Here is a 17706-nt window from a genome sequence, read left to right as displayed (position 1 = left end):
GGAAAGCACCTAAAAACGGAGCCCTCCCGCAGGCAAAGGCCGGGATCCACCACACCTCCACGGTTCAAGGGCCATAGGAGACGAGGCGGACCGGCGGCGAGAGGCAGGGAAACCCTAGATGAGTTCGCACGAGGGATGGAGCGGCTTCATTTGGCTTTGCCGTCACCTAAAACTATTTAACCAACTCTAGAGAACACTGCAAGGCGTACTTGAATCTAGCATACCAACCTATAAATAATACTGCCTCTATACACATATACTCCCTCTGTCCGAAAATACTTGTCATCAAAATGGATAAAAAAGGATTTGATGGCAAGTATTTCCGGACGGAGGGAGTATAAGACATTAGTGATATAAAGCGTCTTATATATGTTTACAAAGGGAGTAGTGCGTAAGAAAGCAGAGGATACTGATCCATATTTGAATTTAATTAATATAGGGACAAATGAAAACTGAAGGGTGTGGCTTGCCCCATGTTAATATAATAATCAGAGAGGTTACTTCTGCCTGTTAAAACAAACAATGGTTTGTTGCTAAAACCAAGCATTAGCGCAGATTGAGAGAACTACTTATTTTTTTTAACAAAACCAGATAGTATCACATCATCAAAGCAAGTGCAGTTTTGCAAAGCACTTCTTATAACAACCAGATAGTGAACCACAACTACAACTAGCATCGATCGCGCAGAACCCTCTAATATAAGACCCACCCCCTAATCAAATCAGACACAACAAAAAAAAAAACCCAGCCATTTCCCCCCTCGGTTCACGCTCCTCTTGGCCGCCTCCCACCTAGGGTTAGCTCAGCCGCCGCCGCGTCCAACCCCGCCGCCGGCCAGCCCGTCCGCCCCGAGCGCGCCCCGCCCCCCCTCCCCCACCCCATTGTCCTCTCCGTCCCTCCCGTCCGTCGGTCCGCTCCGAATCATCCGCCGCCGGCTGCATCAACCCCGTCCTGCCGGCCGACGGCTCCCTCCGACGACATACTCGCCAAGGAGCCGACGACGAGCAGCTCCTCCTTAGCTCGTCAATCACCTCGGCTAGGAGCTCCGGTCGACCTGCATCTTGGACGGACAGGCAGCACCTCCGAACAGGTACAACTTTTTTTAGACGAGTTCTACATCATGTAAGATTCCATTGCACGTTAGCGAAAAAATGTCATGCAATAAGGATCAATATGTTAATCTAGAGTAGTACTCCCTCTAGATGGTGCATAAGTTCTCAAGAGCAGCGACATTGCTTAAAACACATCCAGGACTGAATGTGCACCTTGTAGAAACTCACAGCTTCCTTACAACATTCACTATGCATGATGACATTCATAGTACAGTGTATATGCGATTACTGATTAGAGACCATATCATCTCCTAACCAGTTATTCTGTTGCAGCAATTTACTGATTATGGACCATACTATGCAATCATTTCCTTCTGTTGTTGTTATGATTATGTTACAACGCACATTACATATCTCATACGTTTTATGGTTATGTGATTTTTCAGTAGTTCCATCACCACACAACCACCATGGAGGGGCAGCAGCAGGGGCAACAGCAGGGCCAGCAGCAGGGGCAACAGGAAGGCCAGCAGCTGGAGGGGCAACAGGAGGGCCAGCAGCAGGAGTGGCGCCAACAATGGGAAGAGTGGTGGTTGCTGTGGCAGGGGCATTGGCAAGTGCAGTGGCTGGAGTGGCAGAGTCAATGGCAAGAGTGGTGGCAGCAGTTGCAGCTGCCGTTGCAGCAGCAGTGGGAGAACTGGCTGTTGCACTGGCATCAACACTTTGAGCAGTGGCAGAACCTGTGGTACGAGCAATGGCAGCAATGGGAGCAGCGGTGCCAGGCGCAACAACATCAACAATGGTGGGAGTGGCCGCAGGACCAGTGGCAACAACAATTGCAGCACGAATGGCAACAGTGGCAGCAGCATGGGGAATGGCAGTGGCGGCTGTGGCTACAACAGGTTCAGTGGCAGCAGCAGGAGGTGCAGGGGCAGGGGCAGCAGCAACAGGGGCAGGGGCAGCAGCAACAGGGGCAGGGGCAGGAGCCGTGGGAGCTACGTCTGCAGTTTCAACAATGGCAGCCTCATTGGCGGCAGCAGTGGCACATGTGGCATCAAGACTGGCAGCAGCAGTGGCGTCAATGGCAACAGGGCCAACAGCAATGGCGGGAGCAGCGACAATGGCAGTGGCGGCAGTGGCAGAAGGATGAGCGGTGGCAGGAGCAGGAGCGGTGGCTGCGCCACCGGCTAACCATCAATATGCATTTGATACCTGTGTCCTATGCTTTGAGTTTCAAGCCACTCACCACTTCTCTTGTATTCGAAGACAAAGAGGGCGCTAAAATCCCTATGCTCGAGAATACAACCTTCGGCAATTTAGTTGCCGACGGCTTTGTTAATGAGATAATTGCGGCACATCGTCGGAACCTGAGCTGGGCTGGTGATTTCTGCGAGGATGATTTATTTGTATCTGAGGGCGAGCATTTTGTTACCATTGCTAAAGAACCAACGAAGTCAGCAACAGATGATAACCAGTTTCTGGATTTAATTCAGATAACAAATTGGTTTGCTGATAAGTATACTGAGAATCAAATGGTGCCGTCTTATTTTGAAGAGTTTGTTGACAGAGTATATAAAATACCAAGTTGGCAAAATCAATGTGATCGATCAGCAAGCTTATGGGTGCTTAGTAACCACCCTTTCTTTATGGGAGAAGAAAAATGGAGGTTATTTGTAGAGGAATACTATAAATGGTACACTCAAGTTAATGTGGTATCGCGGGATGAGATTCTTAAGAAAGCTAATTGTGATATATGTCTGAATTGGCATTTGGCTACAGTGCGCGATAACAGTCTTCTGCAAATGGTGTACTGGAATGGAAGAGAGAACTTGTGTCCATCATCTTACTTTACTAAAGGCTGCAAAGTTCCTCGGCGGACGGCTAGCGATGCTGAAATATTCCGGTTCACCCAAGAAGATGGGTATTTAGCAGTTTTCCAGCGGACGTTTTATGTTCACGGGCTACATATTCTTGGGGTGCATTGAAACTTCATTACAATTGTGGAATCCTAGTGCTTATCCTGACATGTGTTTGTTTTCTGCAGGCTCGTTGGTCATTGAGAGAACTGGCACTTTATATTGCATATATTTTCAAACATTTTCTGCCACGTTTTATTGAAAGGATTTACGCCAACTCTCATGAACATCATCTGTAAGTATTTGTGCTTGTTATGTTATCTGCTAACTTCAGAATTTTATTTAATAATCAATATATATATATAAGCGCAACTTTGCTGAGATCCTTGATACATATGTAAAGCGGAGGTCTGCTTCCCGGAGGCATATTCGAGGAAAACTGTACGAAGTGGCAGCCTAATTTGAGCTAATGTATGGAACATCCATTTTTCATCATACACTATTGTAATTTCCATTTTGTTTTCTTTTAACTCACTCTGAAAAGCATATGGTACTATTCCTATGGTTCCGCTGTTAAGAATGAATGATAAATATGCACACTTCCGTTAATTCAAGGAAGTGTACGAAGCATTAATTTCACTGTATATTTTACAGGATATCCAAGCACCAAAAGACTAGTATGGTAGCAGCGATGATGCTAAGGATGAATGGTAAACGCCCACACTTCCGTTAATTCAGTGAACTGCAGTCTGCACTAACACCAGCCTTTTCAGCCTGACTGAATCTAAGTTCAGTTCAAAATTTTGATCCATCTTACTTCCATATTGTTTTACTGTCCACTGTTTATTTGGGGTACTTCCATTCTGGTGATAGACAGCAGTTTTGGCACGTGATCTCTTTGCTCCTTTCAGTTGAAGGGAGAAGTCCATCTCAGTATCTCTTGCCAAAATTTTCTCTTTCACAGGGAATTATCATCAACTCTAGGATCTTTGCTCAGTGTCGAGCGATGACACCTTGTCATTCTGACAATTTGGTGCTTATGGTAGTCCATAAATAGCAAATTCTTGCAATTTGGGTCTCTGTTCACCGTCAATTTATTAAGTGGTGAACCTTGGTATTCTGACAATTTGGTACTTGTGATATTCCATAAATTTTCAATTTATTTTAGTAAAGTTGCACCATAGTCAAGTAGATGTAGAACTAGAAAGACATGCAGTGTGGTTCAAGTAGGCTTTAGGGTCCAGAACTAGAAGATTTCATATTTGGATCCTCAAATCTGTATAAGAAAATCAAGTGAGATACTGAGACCCAATAAGGTTTTGCTGCCTGACATGTCTTTTGTAAGGGCACTATGGATCATGTGAAACAAGCTCTTCGAGAAGCAAATAATGCTTACGTTTGCTGCATTATTGGTCTGCCAATTTTATTCTGAACTCTGAAAAGAAGCAATGTTTCGTTTTCCCCTAAATCTGTGTTTATTTGCTACACTTGTCGGTGCATTTATTGTTTTACCAATCAATCAATTGAAAATTCTGTGCAAATCTGGAGCCGTTGTTCGTGCAACTTTGGGCAGATACTTATCTTTCTTGCAAATTGCACCAGGAGACTTACTGCTGTTTACTGAAAAAGGCTTTCACCCCGCTTTATATATAAAGCAACGATCATCGACTTGCTGCTGTTTGAACAATGCTTCCAGTCTCAGTTGGACGCTCATTGCTGTTTGCCATCCGTCAGCTGCCGGTATCAGGTGGACTGAAGTTCGACGGTAAATGACAGTTCAAAGATGGTGGCTGGACTTCCTTTTCGCAATAGAGGTAACATATTTTATCTTGTATGGGTTTACTCGTGCAATTTTTTTTCCTTTAGATCTGTTTGCTATCGATGTTGGAGCGTCATATCAAATACTATTGCCTCATCTCGAGCTCAAGCTCCTTCAAAGTTGTGTTATTTCGTCAAAATGGAACCTTTAGTTAATACTGCTCAAGCAAACCATCTGCTAAGTAGACAAACATTTTTTCCTTCCACTGTCCCAGGAGAGAAGTGTTAGTCCGTGTCGCAATGTTTAGGAAATGAAGAACAGAAGTTTGCCACTTTAATTTTGTTGTTTTTTAAATTACCGCTATGAGTCATATCTAGCAAAGCATGATAATATCTAAATCTGTTTGGTTTGCTTTCTTGACTTGGTAGGATCGTGATATGGTGGTTGAGCCTATGTCAGCCACTGGTTCCACTCAGCCGAGAAGGCCAGGCATAAGGTCTTCACCTTCAGCATCCAGTAAGAGTGTTACGGCTTGCAATTTAGGTAAAATATACTGCACTTTGTCTAGTCATAAGATCCAACAATTTCTTGGACAGCTGAGTTCATACATATGATATCATGTGTAGGTTCTAGTTCCAGATCAGCTGCCCTGCCACCACTAGCACCACAAGCAGACAGGGCTGCAAACCCTTAACGGTTCGATGCACGGACTATACATTTCTCCGTAAATGCCTGTGTAAGGAAGAAGCCACCTTTCTCTTCACTTTATGAATGCGTAATTGTGTAAATATTCACTGAAAGGAGCAAATTCATTGGTTCCGTTTGCTCCTACAATTATCTCTCTTTTTAGTCTTCTCCTTATCTATACCTTCATACTGTATCGGAAAATCATCTCTTATAGTTATATATAAATGCCATCACAATGGTTTCTGTCACATAACTTGTGCATGTTGCCCTTGTTCTTACCTTTATCTCTTGCTTGTTGGTACATTGTAGTTGAGCATGACATGCTCAAACTTTTCCATCTCAGGTACTGGTTGTTGCTGGTCTCTGGGGACGCTTCCAATCTTGTCAAAACATCTTGCAGACAGAGCTTGCAAGCTTTTGTTGCTGGGAACAGTCCTCTCGTCAGGATATATTCTTCATACAGTACTTACTATGGGGTAAAATGCCTCCCTGAACCTTGCTTGATCATGTTGTCAGATTCCTAAGGCGTAACTTTGCCCACTCATCTTTCTATTGGTAACTATATGTAGAATTATCTCTGGATTTAGTGTTCCTAGTTTGTTGTGCCACCTATCTCCACTGCGCTGTGGCTAACATTGGCCTTTAGTTATCTCGTTAAGGGGATACTTGGAAGAGCCTTGTCTTTGGGTGTTAGCAAACGATATCATGCTCAGCCTCCTTGAATCAAATGCCGAACTCGCGTTGGGGTTCCTTCTGATAATATTGTGTTATTCTCGTTATCTTGCGCCAGTTTTGTTCAGAATTATGTAGACTTTAGTTTCGTCCAAGTAGCTACATCTTCTGAGTTACACCTAGCTTATCTTGCAGGTGCCAGCGCAACATCATTCCGACATTCAGACATTACGGCTTCCTCCCACACATCAAACACTGTCTCTGCCAATGTAACCATGCGTGCGTCCCTTGCTTCCTGGAGTATTACTGCTGTCTACGGGCCTCAGTCCGATGCGGATAAATTTGCCTCCATCCAAGAGATCAAACAACTAAAGGCCTCCATGCTGCCTTCTTTGGCTGCTGCTGGGGGACTTCAATATCATGTAAAGCTGAGGACTAAAGCAATGCTAGTATCAACAGGAGCTGCTTAACAATTTCTGGGCAGTTCTCAGCGCAATTGAGGTCTCTGAACTCCACACGGTCGACGGTTTACTTGGGTCAGCACCTGTCAGTCGCAAACAAGGACGAAGATTGATCACGTTTTCTGCCCCGCTGACTGGAATCTTATGTTCCCACAATGTCACTTGAGAGGCATCTCCTCCTCTGGCTCCGATCACTGTGCCATGGTGCTCTCTGGCCCATTGCTGCATGGTGATGCCATGTGGATGCTCCACCAGAAACTTGTTCGTCTGGGCAAAGCTTTGTGGGTATGGAGCAGAACAAAGGTGGGCAACATTGCTCTGTTCACTGCGGTGTCCGAGCAGCTTATCCTGGGCCTGGACTATGCCCAAGATCACTGTGACCTCACTATTGCAGAATTAAGTCTGAGGATCTTCCTTCAGAACAAGTTGTTGGACCTTGCTGCAATTCACAGGGTCAGGATCAGGCAGTGTTCTTGGCTGCTATGGGTGCGCCCTGGAGAGGTCAACGCAAAACTTTTCCACATCAAGGCCAATGGTCGCCGATGACGTAATTTCATAATCGCCCAAGGTCATTTCACTTTGCAGAAAGACAAGCAAGCTGAGCTTCTTCGACAACTGCAAGAGATATGGATGTCACAAGGCAAATTCTATGTGCTTTTGGTGATGCTAGTGGTCTTCAGGCCAATCAGGCCAAGAGTGGAATCCTATCATATCCTCTATCTTGTCATCCCCACTATTTATTTATCTTAGCATTCATAATGACATGCCATCATTTTATTCCTTTTAATTTTTAAGCGATTCTTTTGTTGTCCGATTCAATAGCAAGTTATAACACAAGCCTCCAGCCTTTCCCCTTCCGTGCCTTTTCCTATCCCCCACAAAATAATCACATCGCACCCACATCACTATCCTTTCAGTTGCCAATCAATCTCCCTTAAACTCTCACATTGGCTACCCATCTCAACCATAGTCGGCTTGCTTCCATCACTGGACCTGCCTGATGTCGCATCCAATGCTTCTGAGATCCAGCCCACCGTGGAGATGTGGATTTAGTTGGCGGCAAGGTTCCATGGGTGGGAGTCGCTAAGGTACGCTGAATCACTGGGCATTGCAGCCGCCGTTGACTGCCTCCACCGGTTGCATCACAGTGCGCATCGTCGACGTCGTCAACCAATCTGCAACCCTCAACGGCACCACTGTAACACATTGTTGCCGGCGTGAGGAAGTGTGCAAGCACCATTGCAGACCAATGGGTGCCGTCTATTGACGACCGTAGCATCCACGCTGGTGCAGATTGATAGCTGAAGCGGAAACAAAGGCAAGCTCCGCTTCCCTCAATTATTTGCTGCGCCTCCTCTCCCCACAATTAGCCCGATTTAGGACGTTTCTGTTACTTAATTCCAAATCATGGGACCTTTTGTGCTATTGTTCTTACATCTGATTTCCATTCCTCATTATGGGGAGTAGTATTTGTCACAACTCAATTTTCTGTACTTGAAGATTTTAGTTGCCCTTCAAATTTTTTGATGGCTAATGTTTGGACCATCATGATTTTTTTTCCTTTGCAGGTCTGAATGCCTTCGTGGTACTGCCTGGTAGACGCTACCTCAAACGCTTCTATATGGAATTAGTGGGCGACGAAGTGGAGAAAGGCGAACATCAATGAGCTGCACCTTTTCCTGTTCTCTCCCCCGTATTCTTCCCCTCCATCTGTCTCTTTCTAGGAGGGTGGAGGATGGATTGTTGTTGTGTTATGCTCCAGCAATAGTTGACATTGATTAGGTGTGTTTAGAACTTCAGATACGCTAAATTGTTTGATTACCATGTTCATTATGTCGCTTGGATCTTCCTTTGGCCTCAAAAGTCCTCCCACTATGTTGTGCTAAATACCAGCCCCTATAAAAAGCAGAAAAGTGCTGTCGCTGAAAAAAAATATTTTTTTCTGACCCAAAATAAAACAAGACATGGCAACTCCCATCATACGAACAAACATTAAAAATTGCCATGGCAAATTGAATGTCATGGTATTTTTAATTAAGTTTCCATGTAATGTATGAAAAAAAAATGCCATTTAGAAAAAAATACAAAATAGTTGAAATTAGAAAAATTAACAAGAATATTTTCATGTTATTCCATGGAAAAATAAATTAAAAATTGCCATCGGGACACAAGTATATACCATGCTACATAGTAATTTTTTTTAGAGAATGCCATCATAGCTACTTTATTGAGCGGACACTACTAGGCGACGGTGCGCCGGCTGAAACTTTCGGCAGGTCTACTCCCAGCCCTGTCGTAACCCGCATCTGGAGATGTTGGTTCTAGCAAAATCAAAATGTTAGTTGGGCAAAACAAATCCCCAATGCCAAGCAGCAAAAACAACACCAAAAAACACACAGATCTAACTTTGTTGTCGATGCTTGCGCAGGGAGGCCACCGGGGTCGCTGCTACCGTGTTTGCTGTTTCCAGCAAACTGATTCAGCCACGAACAACCGTTGGATTTGGTCTCCCGCTGTGTCTTCTTCCTCCCTCGTCTGCTCCGTCTGCTTCCACGTTGGATTTGCCCCCCTCCCCCTCTTCCGCACCGCCGCCCACGCCACAGCTTGCCGCAGGAAAAAGGGCCACCGTCCACTGGCGCCTGAAAGGACGCGCGCCATCTCCGACGATAGTTCCCTCTGCCGTAACCCGCATCTGGAGATGTTGGTTCCAGCAAAATCAAAATGTTAGTTGTGGCAAAACAAATCCCCAATGCCAAGCAGCAAAAACAACACCAAAAAACACACATATCCAACTTTTGTTGTCGATGCTTGCGCAGGGAGGCCGTCGGGGGTCGCTGCTACCGTGTTTGCTGTTTCCAGCAAACATGAACACCCTTTGGTGCTACAACTTGAAGTTTTTCAGCTGCAACCAGAATCTAGAGATGCTGGAACCAGAGTCCATGCTTGTTGCAACCAGCAGCTGTCGGCGGCGAAGACGACGAGCTTTGATGCTGCAACCAGATATTTTTTGCTGGAACCGGGCGGCAGAAAAGCTGCAACCACTATTCGCCAGCACTGGAACCGGACAGCGTCGAGTTCGTTTTTGCTGGAACCGGCAAAAAAATTTGCTGGAACCGGCAAGATTTTTTGCTGCATCGATAGGTGAGAGTTGTTGCTATGCCCGATGGTGGGGACATGTTTTGCTGGAATCGTGGATGCTTTTTGCTGGAACCGGCATGTGTTTTTGCTGCTTTCGGCAAACCAATGGTGTTTTGGTTTTTGGCCGAGATTTTTTTGCGGGGGGGCATGGTGGTCCGAGCGGACGACGACGACAAGCAAAGGCGGTGACGCATGGAGATGCTGCAACCACGGTGGCCGCAAGCTGAACCGGCTGGCGTGTGAGCTGCAGTCTTATGATAGAAGCATGGGGCGACCGAGGGACGAGCGCGGTCGGCACGGGTGGCCGGCGAGCAGGAGCTGAAAAACGGCAGCGACGATGGCGGCCGGCAGCGAGGGGAGCTTGCAGTGGTTCGTGAGCAGTGGGAAGGAGAGAAAAATCATGGCCGTGGAGTCTCAGCTAAAGATAGAAGAAAGGAAAAAAGGAGGGGCGGGGAAAAGGATAAGGGTAGGAGGGGGGCGGTTGTGCGAGGCCCACCACGTACACGCGTCTTGCTCAGGGGTTGTTTACGCTGGGGCCAGCGTGGCGCGCGAACCGGCCGAACGTTCGGCCGGCGACCCGGCCCCAAACATTTACCTTATTGAGCTGGTAATAAAGTTACATCGTTCACAAGATCCTGGACTCATCATCCGAGTTACATGAGATGTTACTATCATATGCATGCTTAGCTAGTTTGTGTGCAGGAGCATTTGCTTCCTTATTACAGTGCATAAATTGGACAGAACCAATCGTCCCCGCGAGAATGAAGATTTCTGCATAGATAGCCAAAACTTGCGTCCAGATCCTATCCAGTCCGTAGCATCCATTACACCAATCACATCCGATTCTATCTGAATTGAATGGAAACCCATCTCATTTGCTAGTATCAAGCTCAGCTTCATGGCAAATGTTTCCGCCATATGAGCATCTGGAACATGGGGGAGCACTGAGCACGAACCAACAAGGAAGAGACCCTGGCCATGGACGAGGATTTGGAGCTCTCAGGTGCTCCGCACCCTCATACGAACATTTCGTTCAAAAAAGACCGAGAAATTTAAAAACAAATCTGGAAATTTTGAGATATCAAACCTGGGTTCTCGATCTACCCCCGTGTGAAATTTTGTGAAAAAATACCAGGAAACGTATTCGTGGCAAAAAATACAAAAATTTGCTATGTATAGAAAAACACTGTTTGGATGGATTTTTGTTCGGACAGTATCTCCTTCGCCACGGATACATTTTTTGGTATCTTTTCCACAAAATTTCACAGGGGAGTAGATCGGAGACCTAAGTTTGGTGTCCCAAAAATTCAGTTTTTTTTTGATTTTTTGGGTATTTTTTACGATTAATTTTCGTATGGGGATGTGAAGCACCCAAGAGCTCTTGTGTATTTTTCCCTAGCCATCTCTAATTACAACACCTATAGAACCATCCCCTGTCTCAACATGGAAACAGGAATCAACATTTACTTTAACATATCCCATAGCCGGCTTCACCCAGGTAATACCCTCTCCGTTAACTGGTCCATTTTTTAGGTTCGAACTTCTCTGACAATTCAGACATATTGCTTTTACACACATAACACACTTCGACACAGGAGTAGTCTGGTGTTGGGGAACGTAGTAATTTCAAAAAATTTCCTATGCACACGCAAGATCATGGTGATGCATAGCAACGAGAGGGGAGAGTGTTGTCCACGTACCCTCGTAGACCGAAAGCGGAAACGTTAGCACAACGCGATTAATGTAGTCGTACGTCTTCACGATCCGACTGATCAAGTACCGAACGTACGACACCTCCGAGTTCAGCACACGTTCAGCCCGATAACGTCCCTCGAACTCCGATCCAGCCGAGTGTTGAGGGAGAGTTTCGTCAGCACAACGGCGTGGTGACGATGATGATGTTCTACCGACGCAGGGCTTCGCCTAAGCACCGCTACAGTATTATCGAGGTGGACTATGGTGGAGGGGGGCACCCCACACGGCTAAAAGATCAAACGATCAATTGTTGTGTCTCTAGGGTGCCCCCTGCCCCCGTATATAAAGGAGCAAGGGGGGAGGTGCGTCCGGCCAGGAGGGGGTGCACCAGGAGGAGTCCTACTCCCACCGGGAGTAGGACTCCCTCCCTTTCCTTGTTGGATTAGGAGAAGGGGGAAGGAGGAGAGAGGGGAAAAGGAAAAAGGGGGGGCGCCGCCCCCCTCCTTGTCCAATTCGGACTTGGGGGGGGGGGAGGGGCGCGCGGCTGCCACTTGGCCACCTCTGCTCTTCCACCAATTGTGCCCATGGGGCCCAATAGCCTCCGGGGGGGGGGGTGTTCCGGTAACCCCCCGGTACTCCGGTATATATCCGATAACCCCCGGAACCATTCAGATGTCCGAATATAGTCATACAATATATCAATCTTCATGTATTGACCATTTCGAGACTCCTAGTTATGTCCATGATCACATCCGGGACTCCGAACAACCTTCGGTACATCAAAATTCATAAACTCATAATATAACTGTCATCGAAACTTTAAGCGTGCGGACCCTACGGGTTCAAGAACTATGTAGACATGACCGAGACACGTCTCCGGTCAATAACCATTAGCGGAACCTGGATGCTCATATTAGCTCCCACATATTCTACGAAGATCTTTATCGGTCAGACCGCATAACAACATATGTTGTTCCCTTTGTCATCGGTATGTTACTTGCCCGAGATTCGATCGTCGGTATCTCAATACCTAGTTCAATCTCGTTACTGGCAAGTCTCTTTACTCGTTCTGTAATACATCATCCCGCAACTAACTCATTAGTTGCAATGCTTGCAAGGCTTTAAGTGATGTGCATTACCGAGTGGGCCCAGAGATACCTCTCCGACAACCGGAGTGACAAATCCTAATCTCGAAATACGCCAACCCAACAAGTACCTTCGGAGACACCTGTAGAGCACCTTTATAATCACCCAGTTACGTTGTGACGTTTGGTAGCACACAAAGTGTTCCTCCGGTAAACGGGAGTTGCATAATCTCATAGTCATAGGAACATGTATAAGTCATGAAGAAAGCAATAGCAACATACTAAACGATCGAGTGCTAAGCTAACGGAATGGGTCAAGTCAATCACATCATTCTCCTAATGATGTGATCCTGTTAATCAAATGACAACTCATGTCAATGGCTAGGAAACATAACCATCTTTGATCAACGAGCTAGTCAAGTAGAGGCATACTAGTGACACTCTGTTTGTCTATGTATTCACACAAGTATTATGTTTCCGGTTAATACAATTCTAGCATGAAATAATAAACATTTATCATGATATGAGGAAATAAACAATAACTTTATTATTGCCTCTAGGGCATATTTCCTTCAGTCTCCCACTTGCACTAGAGTCAATAATCTAGATTACACAGTAATGATTCTAACACCCATGGAGCCTTGGTGCTGATCATGTTTTGCTGGTGGAAGAGGCTTAGTCAACGGGTCTGCAACATTCAGATTCGTATGTATCTTGCAAATTTCTATGTCTCCCACCTGGACTAAATCCCGGATGGAATTGAAGCGTCTCTTGATGTGCTTGGTTCTCTTGTGAAATCTGGATTCCTTCGCCAAGGCAATTGCACCAGTATTGTCACAAAAGATTTTCATTGGACCTGATGCACTAGGTATGACACCTAGATCGGATATGAACTCCTTCATCCAGACTCCTTCATTTGCTGCTTCTGAAGCAGCTATGTACTTCGCTTCACACGTAGATCCCGCCACAACGCTTTGTTTAGAACTGCACCAACTGACAGCTCCACCGTTCAATGTAAACACGTATTCGGTTTGCGATTTAGAATCATCCGGATCAGTGTCAAAGCTTGCATCGACGTAACCATTTACGACTAGCTCTTTGTCACCTCCATAAACGAGAAACATATCCTTAGTCCTTTTCAGGTATTTCAGGATGTTCTTGACCGCTGTCCAGTGATCCACTCCTGGATTACTTTGGTATCTCCCTGCTAGACTTATAGCAAGGCACACATCAGGTCTGGTACACATCATTGCATACATGATAGAGCCTATGGCTGAAGCATAGGGAACATCTTTCATCTTCTCTCTATCTTCTACAGTGGTCGGGCATTGAGTCTTACTCAACTTCACACCTTGTAACACAGGCAAGAACCCTTTCTTTGCTTGATCCATTTTGAACTTCTTCAAAACTTTGTCAAGGTATGTGCTTTGTGAAAGTCCAATTAAGCGTCTTGATCTATCTCTTTAGATCTTGATGCCCAATATATAAGCAGCTTCACCGAGGTCTTTCATTGAAAAACTCTTATTCAAGTATCCCTTTATGCTATCCAGAAATTCTATATCATTTCCAATCAACAATATGTCATCCGCATATAATATCAGAAATGCTACAGAGCTCCCACTCACTTTCTTGTAAATACAGGCTTCTCCAAAAGTCTGTACAAAACCAAATGCTTTGATCATACTGTCAAAGCGTTTATTCCAACTCTGAGAGGCTTGCACCAGTCCATAAATGGATCGCTGGAGCTTGCACACTTTGTTAGCTCCCTTTGGATCGACAAAACCTTCTGGTTGCATCATATACAACTCTTCTTCCAGAAATCCATTCAGGAATGCAGTTTTGACATCCATTTGCCAAATTTCATAATCATAAAATGCGGCAATTGCTAACATGATTCGGACAGACTTAAGCATCGCTACGGTGAGAAAGTCTCATCGTAGTTACTCCCTTGAACTTGTCGAAAACCTTTTGCAACAAGTCGAGCTTTATAGACAGTAACATTACCGTCAGCGTCAGTCTTCTTCTTGAAGATCCATTTATTCTCAATGGCTTGCCTATCATCGGGCAAGTCAACCAAAGTCCACACTTTGTTCTCATACATGGATCCCATCTCAGATTTCATGCCCTCAAGCCATTTTGCAGAATCTGGGCTCATCATCGCTTCCTCATAGTTCGTAGGTTCATCATGGTCAAGTAACATGACCTCCAGAACATGATTACCATACCACTCTGGTGCGGATCTTACTCTGGTTGACCTATGAGGTTCGGTAGTAACTTGGTCTGATGTTACATGATCATCATCATTAGCTTCCTCTCTAATTGGTGTAGGAGTCACAGGAATAGATTTCTGTGATGAACTACTTTCCAATAAGGGAGCAGGTACAGTTACCTCATCAAGTTCTACTTTCCTCCCACTCACTTTTTTCGAGAGAAACTCCTTCTCAAGAAAGGATCCATTCTTAGCAACGAATGTCTTGCCTTCGGATCTGTGATAGAAGGTGTACCCAACAGTCCCCTTTGGGTATCCTATAAATACACATTTCTCCGATTTGGGTTTGAGCTTATCAGGTTGAAGCTTTTTCACATAAGCATCGCAACACCAAACTTTAAGAAACGACAACTTTGGTTTCTTGCCAAACCATACTTCATAAGGCGTCGTCTTAACGGATTTCGATGGTGCCCTATTTAATGTGAATGCAGCCGTCTCTAAAGCATAACCCCAAAACGATAGTGGTAAATCAGTAAGAGACATCATAGATCGCACCATGCCTAGTAAAGTACGATTATGACGTTCGGACACACCATTACGCCGTGGTATTCCAGGTGGCGTGAGTTGCGAAACTATTCCACATTGTTTCAAATGTAGACCAAACTCGTAACTCAAATATTCTCCTCCACGATCAGATCGTAGAAACTTTATTTTCTTGTTACGATGATTTTCAACTTCACCCTGAAATTCTTTGAACTTTTCAAATGTTTCAGACTTATGTTTCATTAAGTAGATATACCCATATCTGCTCAAATCATCTGTGAAGGTGAGAAAATAACAATATCCGCCACGAACCTCAACATTCATCAGACCACATACATCTGTATGTATGATTTCTAACAAATCTGTTGCTCTCTCCATAGTTCCGGAGAACGGCGTTTTAGTCATCTTGCCCATGAGGCACGGTTCGCAAGTACTGAGTGATTCATAATCAAGTGGTTCTAAAAGTCCATCAGTATGGAGTTTCTTCATGCGCTTTACACCGATATGACCTAAACGGCAGTGCCACAAATAAGTTGCACTATTATTATCAAATCTGCATCTTTTGGCTTCAACATTATGAATATGTGTATCACTACTATCGAGATTCATAAAAAATAGACCACTCTTCAAGGGTGCATGACCATAAAAGATATTACTCATATAAATAGAACAACCATTATTCTCTAATTTAAATGAATAACCGTCTCGCATCAAACAAGATCCAGATATAATGTTCATGCTCAATGCTGGCACCAAATACCAATTATTTAGGTCTAATACTAATCCCGAAGGTAGATGTAGAGGTAGCGTGCCGACGGCGATCACATCGACTTTGGAACCGTTTCCCACGCGCATCGTCACCTCGTCCTTGGCCAGTGTTCGCTTAATCCGTAGTCCCTGTTTCGAGTTGCAAATATTAGCAACAGAACCAGTATCAAATACCCAGGTGCTACTGCGAGCTCTAGTAAGGTACACATCAATAACATGTATATCACATATACCTTTGTTCACCTTGCCATCCTTCTTATCCGCCAAATACTTGGGGCAGTTCCGCTTCCAGTGACCAGTCTGCTTGCAGTAGAAGCACTCAGTCTCAGGCTTAGGTCCAGACTTGGGTTTCTTCTCTTGAGCAGCAACTTGCTTGCTGTTCTTCTTGAAGTTCCCCTTCTTCTTCCCTTTGCCCTTTTTCTCGAAATTGGTGGTCTTATTGACCATCAACACTTGATGCTCCTTCTTGATTTCTACCTCCGCAGCCTTTTGCATTGCGAAGAGCTCGGGAATCGTCTTATCCATCCCTTGCATGTTATAGTTCATCACGAAGCTCTTGTAGCTTGGTGGCAGTGATAGAAGAATTCTGTCAATGACGCTATCATCCGGAAGATTAACTCCCAGTTGAATCAAGTGATTATTATACCCAGACATTTTGAATATATGCTCACTGACAGAACTATTCTCTCCATCTTGCAGCTGTAGAACTTATTGGAGACTTCATATCTCTCAATCCGGGCATTTGCTTGAAATATTAACTTCAATTCCTGGAACATCTCATATGCTCCATGACATTCAAAACGTCATTGAAGTCCCGGTTCTAAGCCGTAAAGCATGGCACACTGAACTATCGAGTAGTCATCAGCTTTGCTCTGCCGGACATTCATAACATCTGGTGTTGCTCCTGTAGCAGGTTTGGCACCTAGCGGTGCTTCCAGGACGTAATTCTTCTGTGCAGCAATGAGGATAATCCTCAAGTTACGGACCCAGTCCGTGTAATTGCTACCATCATCTTTCAACTTTGCTTTCTCAAGGAACGCATTAAAATTCAACGGAACAACTACACGGGCCATCTATCTACAATCAACATAGACAAGCAAGATACTATCAGGTACTAAGTTCATGATAAATTTAAGTTCAATTAATCATATTACTTAAGAACTCCCACTTAGACAGACATCCCTCTAATCCTCTAAGTGATCACGTGATCCAAATCAACTAAACCATAACCGATCATCATGTGAAATGGATTAGCTTTCAATGGTGAACATCATTATGTTGATCATATCTACTATATGATTCATGCTCGACCTTTCGGTCTCAGTGTTCCGAGGCCATATCTGCATATGCTAGGCTCGTCAAGTTTAACCTGAGTATTCTGCATGTGCAAAACTGGTTTGCACCCATTGTAGATGGACGTAGAGCTTATCAGACCCGATCATCACGTGGTGTCTGGGCACGACGAACTTTGGCAACGGTGCATACTCAGGGAGAACACTTTTATCTTGAAATTTAGTGAGAGATCATCTTATAATGCTACCGTCAATCAAAGCAAGATAAGATGCATAAAAGATAAACATCACATGCAATCAATATAAGTGATATGATATGGCCATCATCATCTTGTGCTTGTGATCTCCATCTTCGAAGCACTGTCATGATCACCATCGTCACCGGCGTGACACCTTGATCTCCATCATAGCATCGTTGTCGTCTCGTCAAACTTATGCTTCTACGACTATCGCTACCGCTTAGTGATAGAGTAAAGCATTACAGGGCGA

At 44.7% G+C, this 17706-nt stretch overlaps 1 protein-coding gene across 3 annotated transcripts; it reads left to right on the top strand.

Moving 5' to 3' along the window:
* Positions 1–726: 726 nt before the first annotated feature.
* On the top strand, positions 727–8320 carry LOC125536045 (uncharacterized). 3 transcript variants are annotated; one of them, XM_048699136.2, is made up of 11 exons: positions 727–1090; positions 1499–2973; positions 3097–3203; positions 3312–3379; positions 3563–3618; positions 4511–4722; positions 5096–5210; positions 5294–5403; positions 5698–5830; positions 6222–7805; positions 8056–8320. In XM_048699136.2, exons 2-3 carry the CDS (start codon positions 1523–1525, stop codon positions 3110–3112), a joined length of 1467 nt encoding a protein of 488 aa, XP_048555093.1. In that variant the 5' UTR covers positions 727–1090; positions 1499–1522; the 3' UTR covers positions 3113–3203; positions 3312–3379; positions 3563–3618; positions 4511–4722; positions 5096–5210; positions 5294–5403; positions 5698–5830; positions 6222–7805; positions 8056–8320. The 3 variants fall into 3 exon arrangements, with proteins under 3 accessions (XP_048555093.1, XP_087399498.1, XP_048555089.1); XM_087543372.1 differs by having other exon boundaries at positions 1499–3028; XM_048699132.2 differs by lacking the exon at positions 6222–7805 and having other exon boundaries at positions 1499–3028.
* Positions 8321–17706: the final 9386 nt, after the last annotated feature.

The sequence above is a fragment of the Triticum urartu genome, chromosome 2A (genome assembly GCF_056163025.1).
Source record: "Triticum urartu cultivar PI428250 chromosome 2A, HENAU_Tu73, whole genome shotgun sequence".
Taxonomy (NCBI): Eukaryota; Viridiplantae; Streptophyta; class Magnoliopsida; order Poales; family Poaceae; genus Triticum; species Triticum urartu.
Note: the sequence above shows the minus strand (reverse complement) of the source record. Positions and strands in the feature narration are given on the sequence as shown.

What these genes read in the sequence shown, in the direction of transcription:
- LOC125536045 (XM_048699132.2), top strand. Translation starts at nt 1,523, where the DNA reads ATGGAGGGGCAGCAGCAGGGGCAACAGCAGGGCCAGCAGCAGGGGCAA. An exon ending in ACGGGCTACATATTCTTGGG is followed by an intron (nt 3,029 to 3,096) that starts GTGCATTGAAAC and finishes TGTTTTCTGCAG; the next exon opens with GCTCGTTGGTCATTGAGAGA. An exon ending in AACTCTCATGAACATCATCT is followed by an intron (nt 3,204 to 3,311) that starts GTAAGTATTTGT and finishes ACATATGTAAAG; the next exon opens with CGGAGGTCTGCTTCCCGGAG.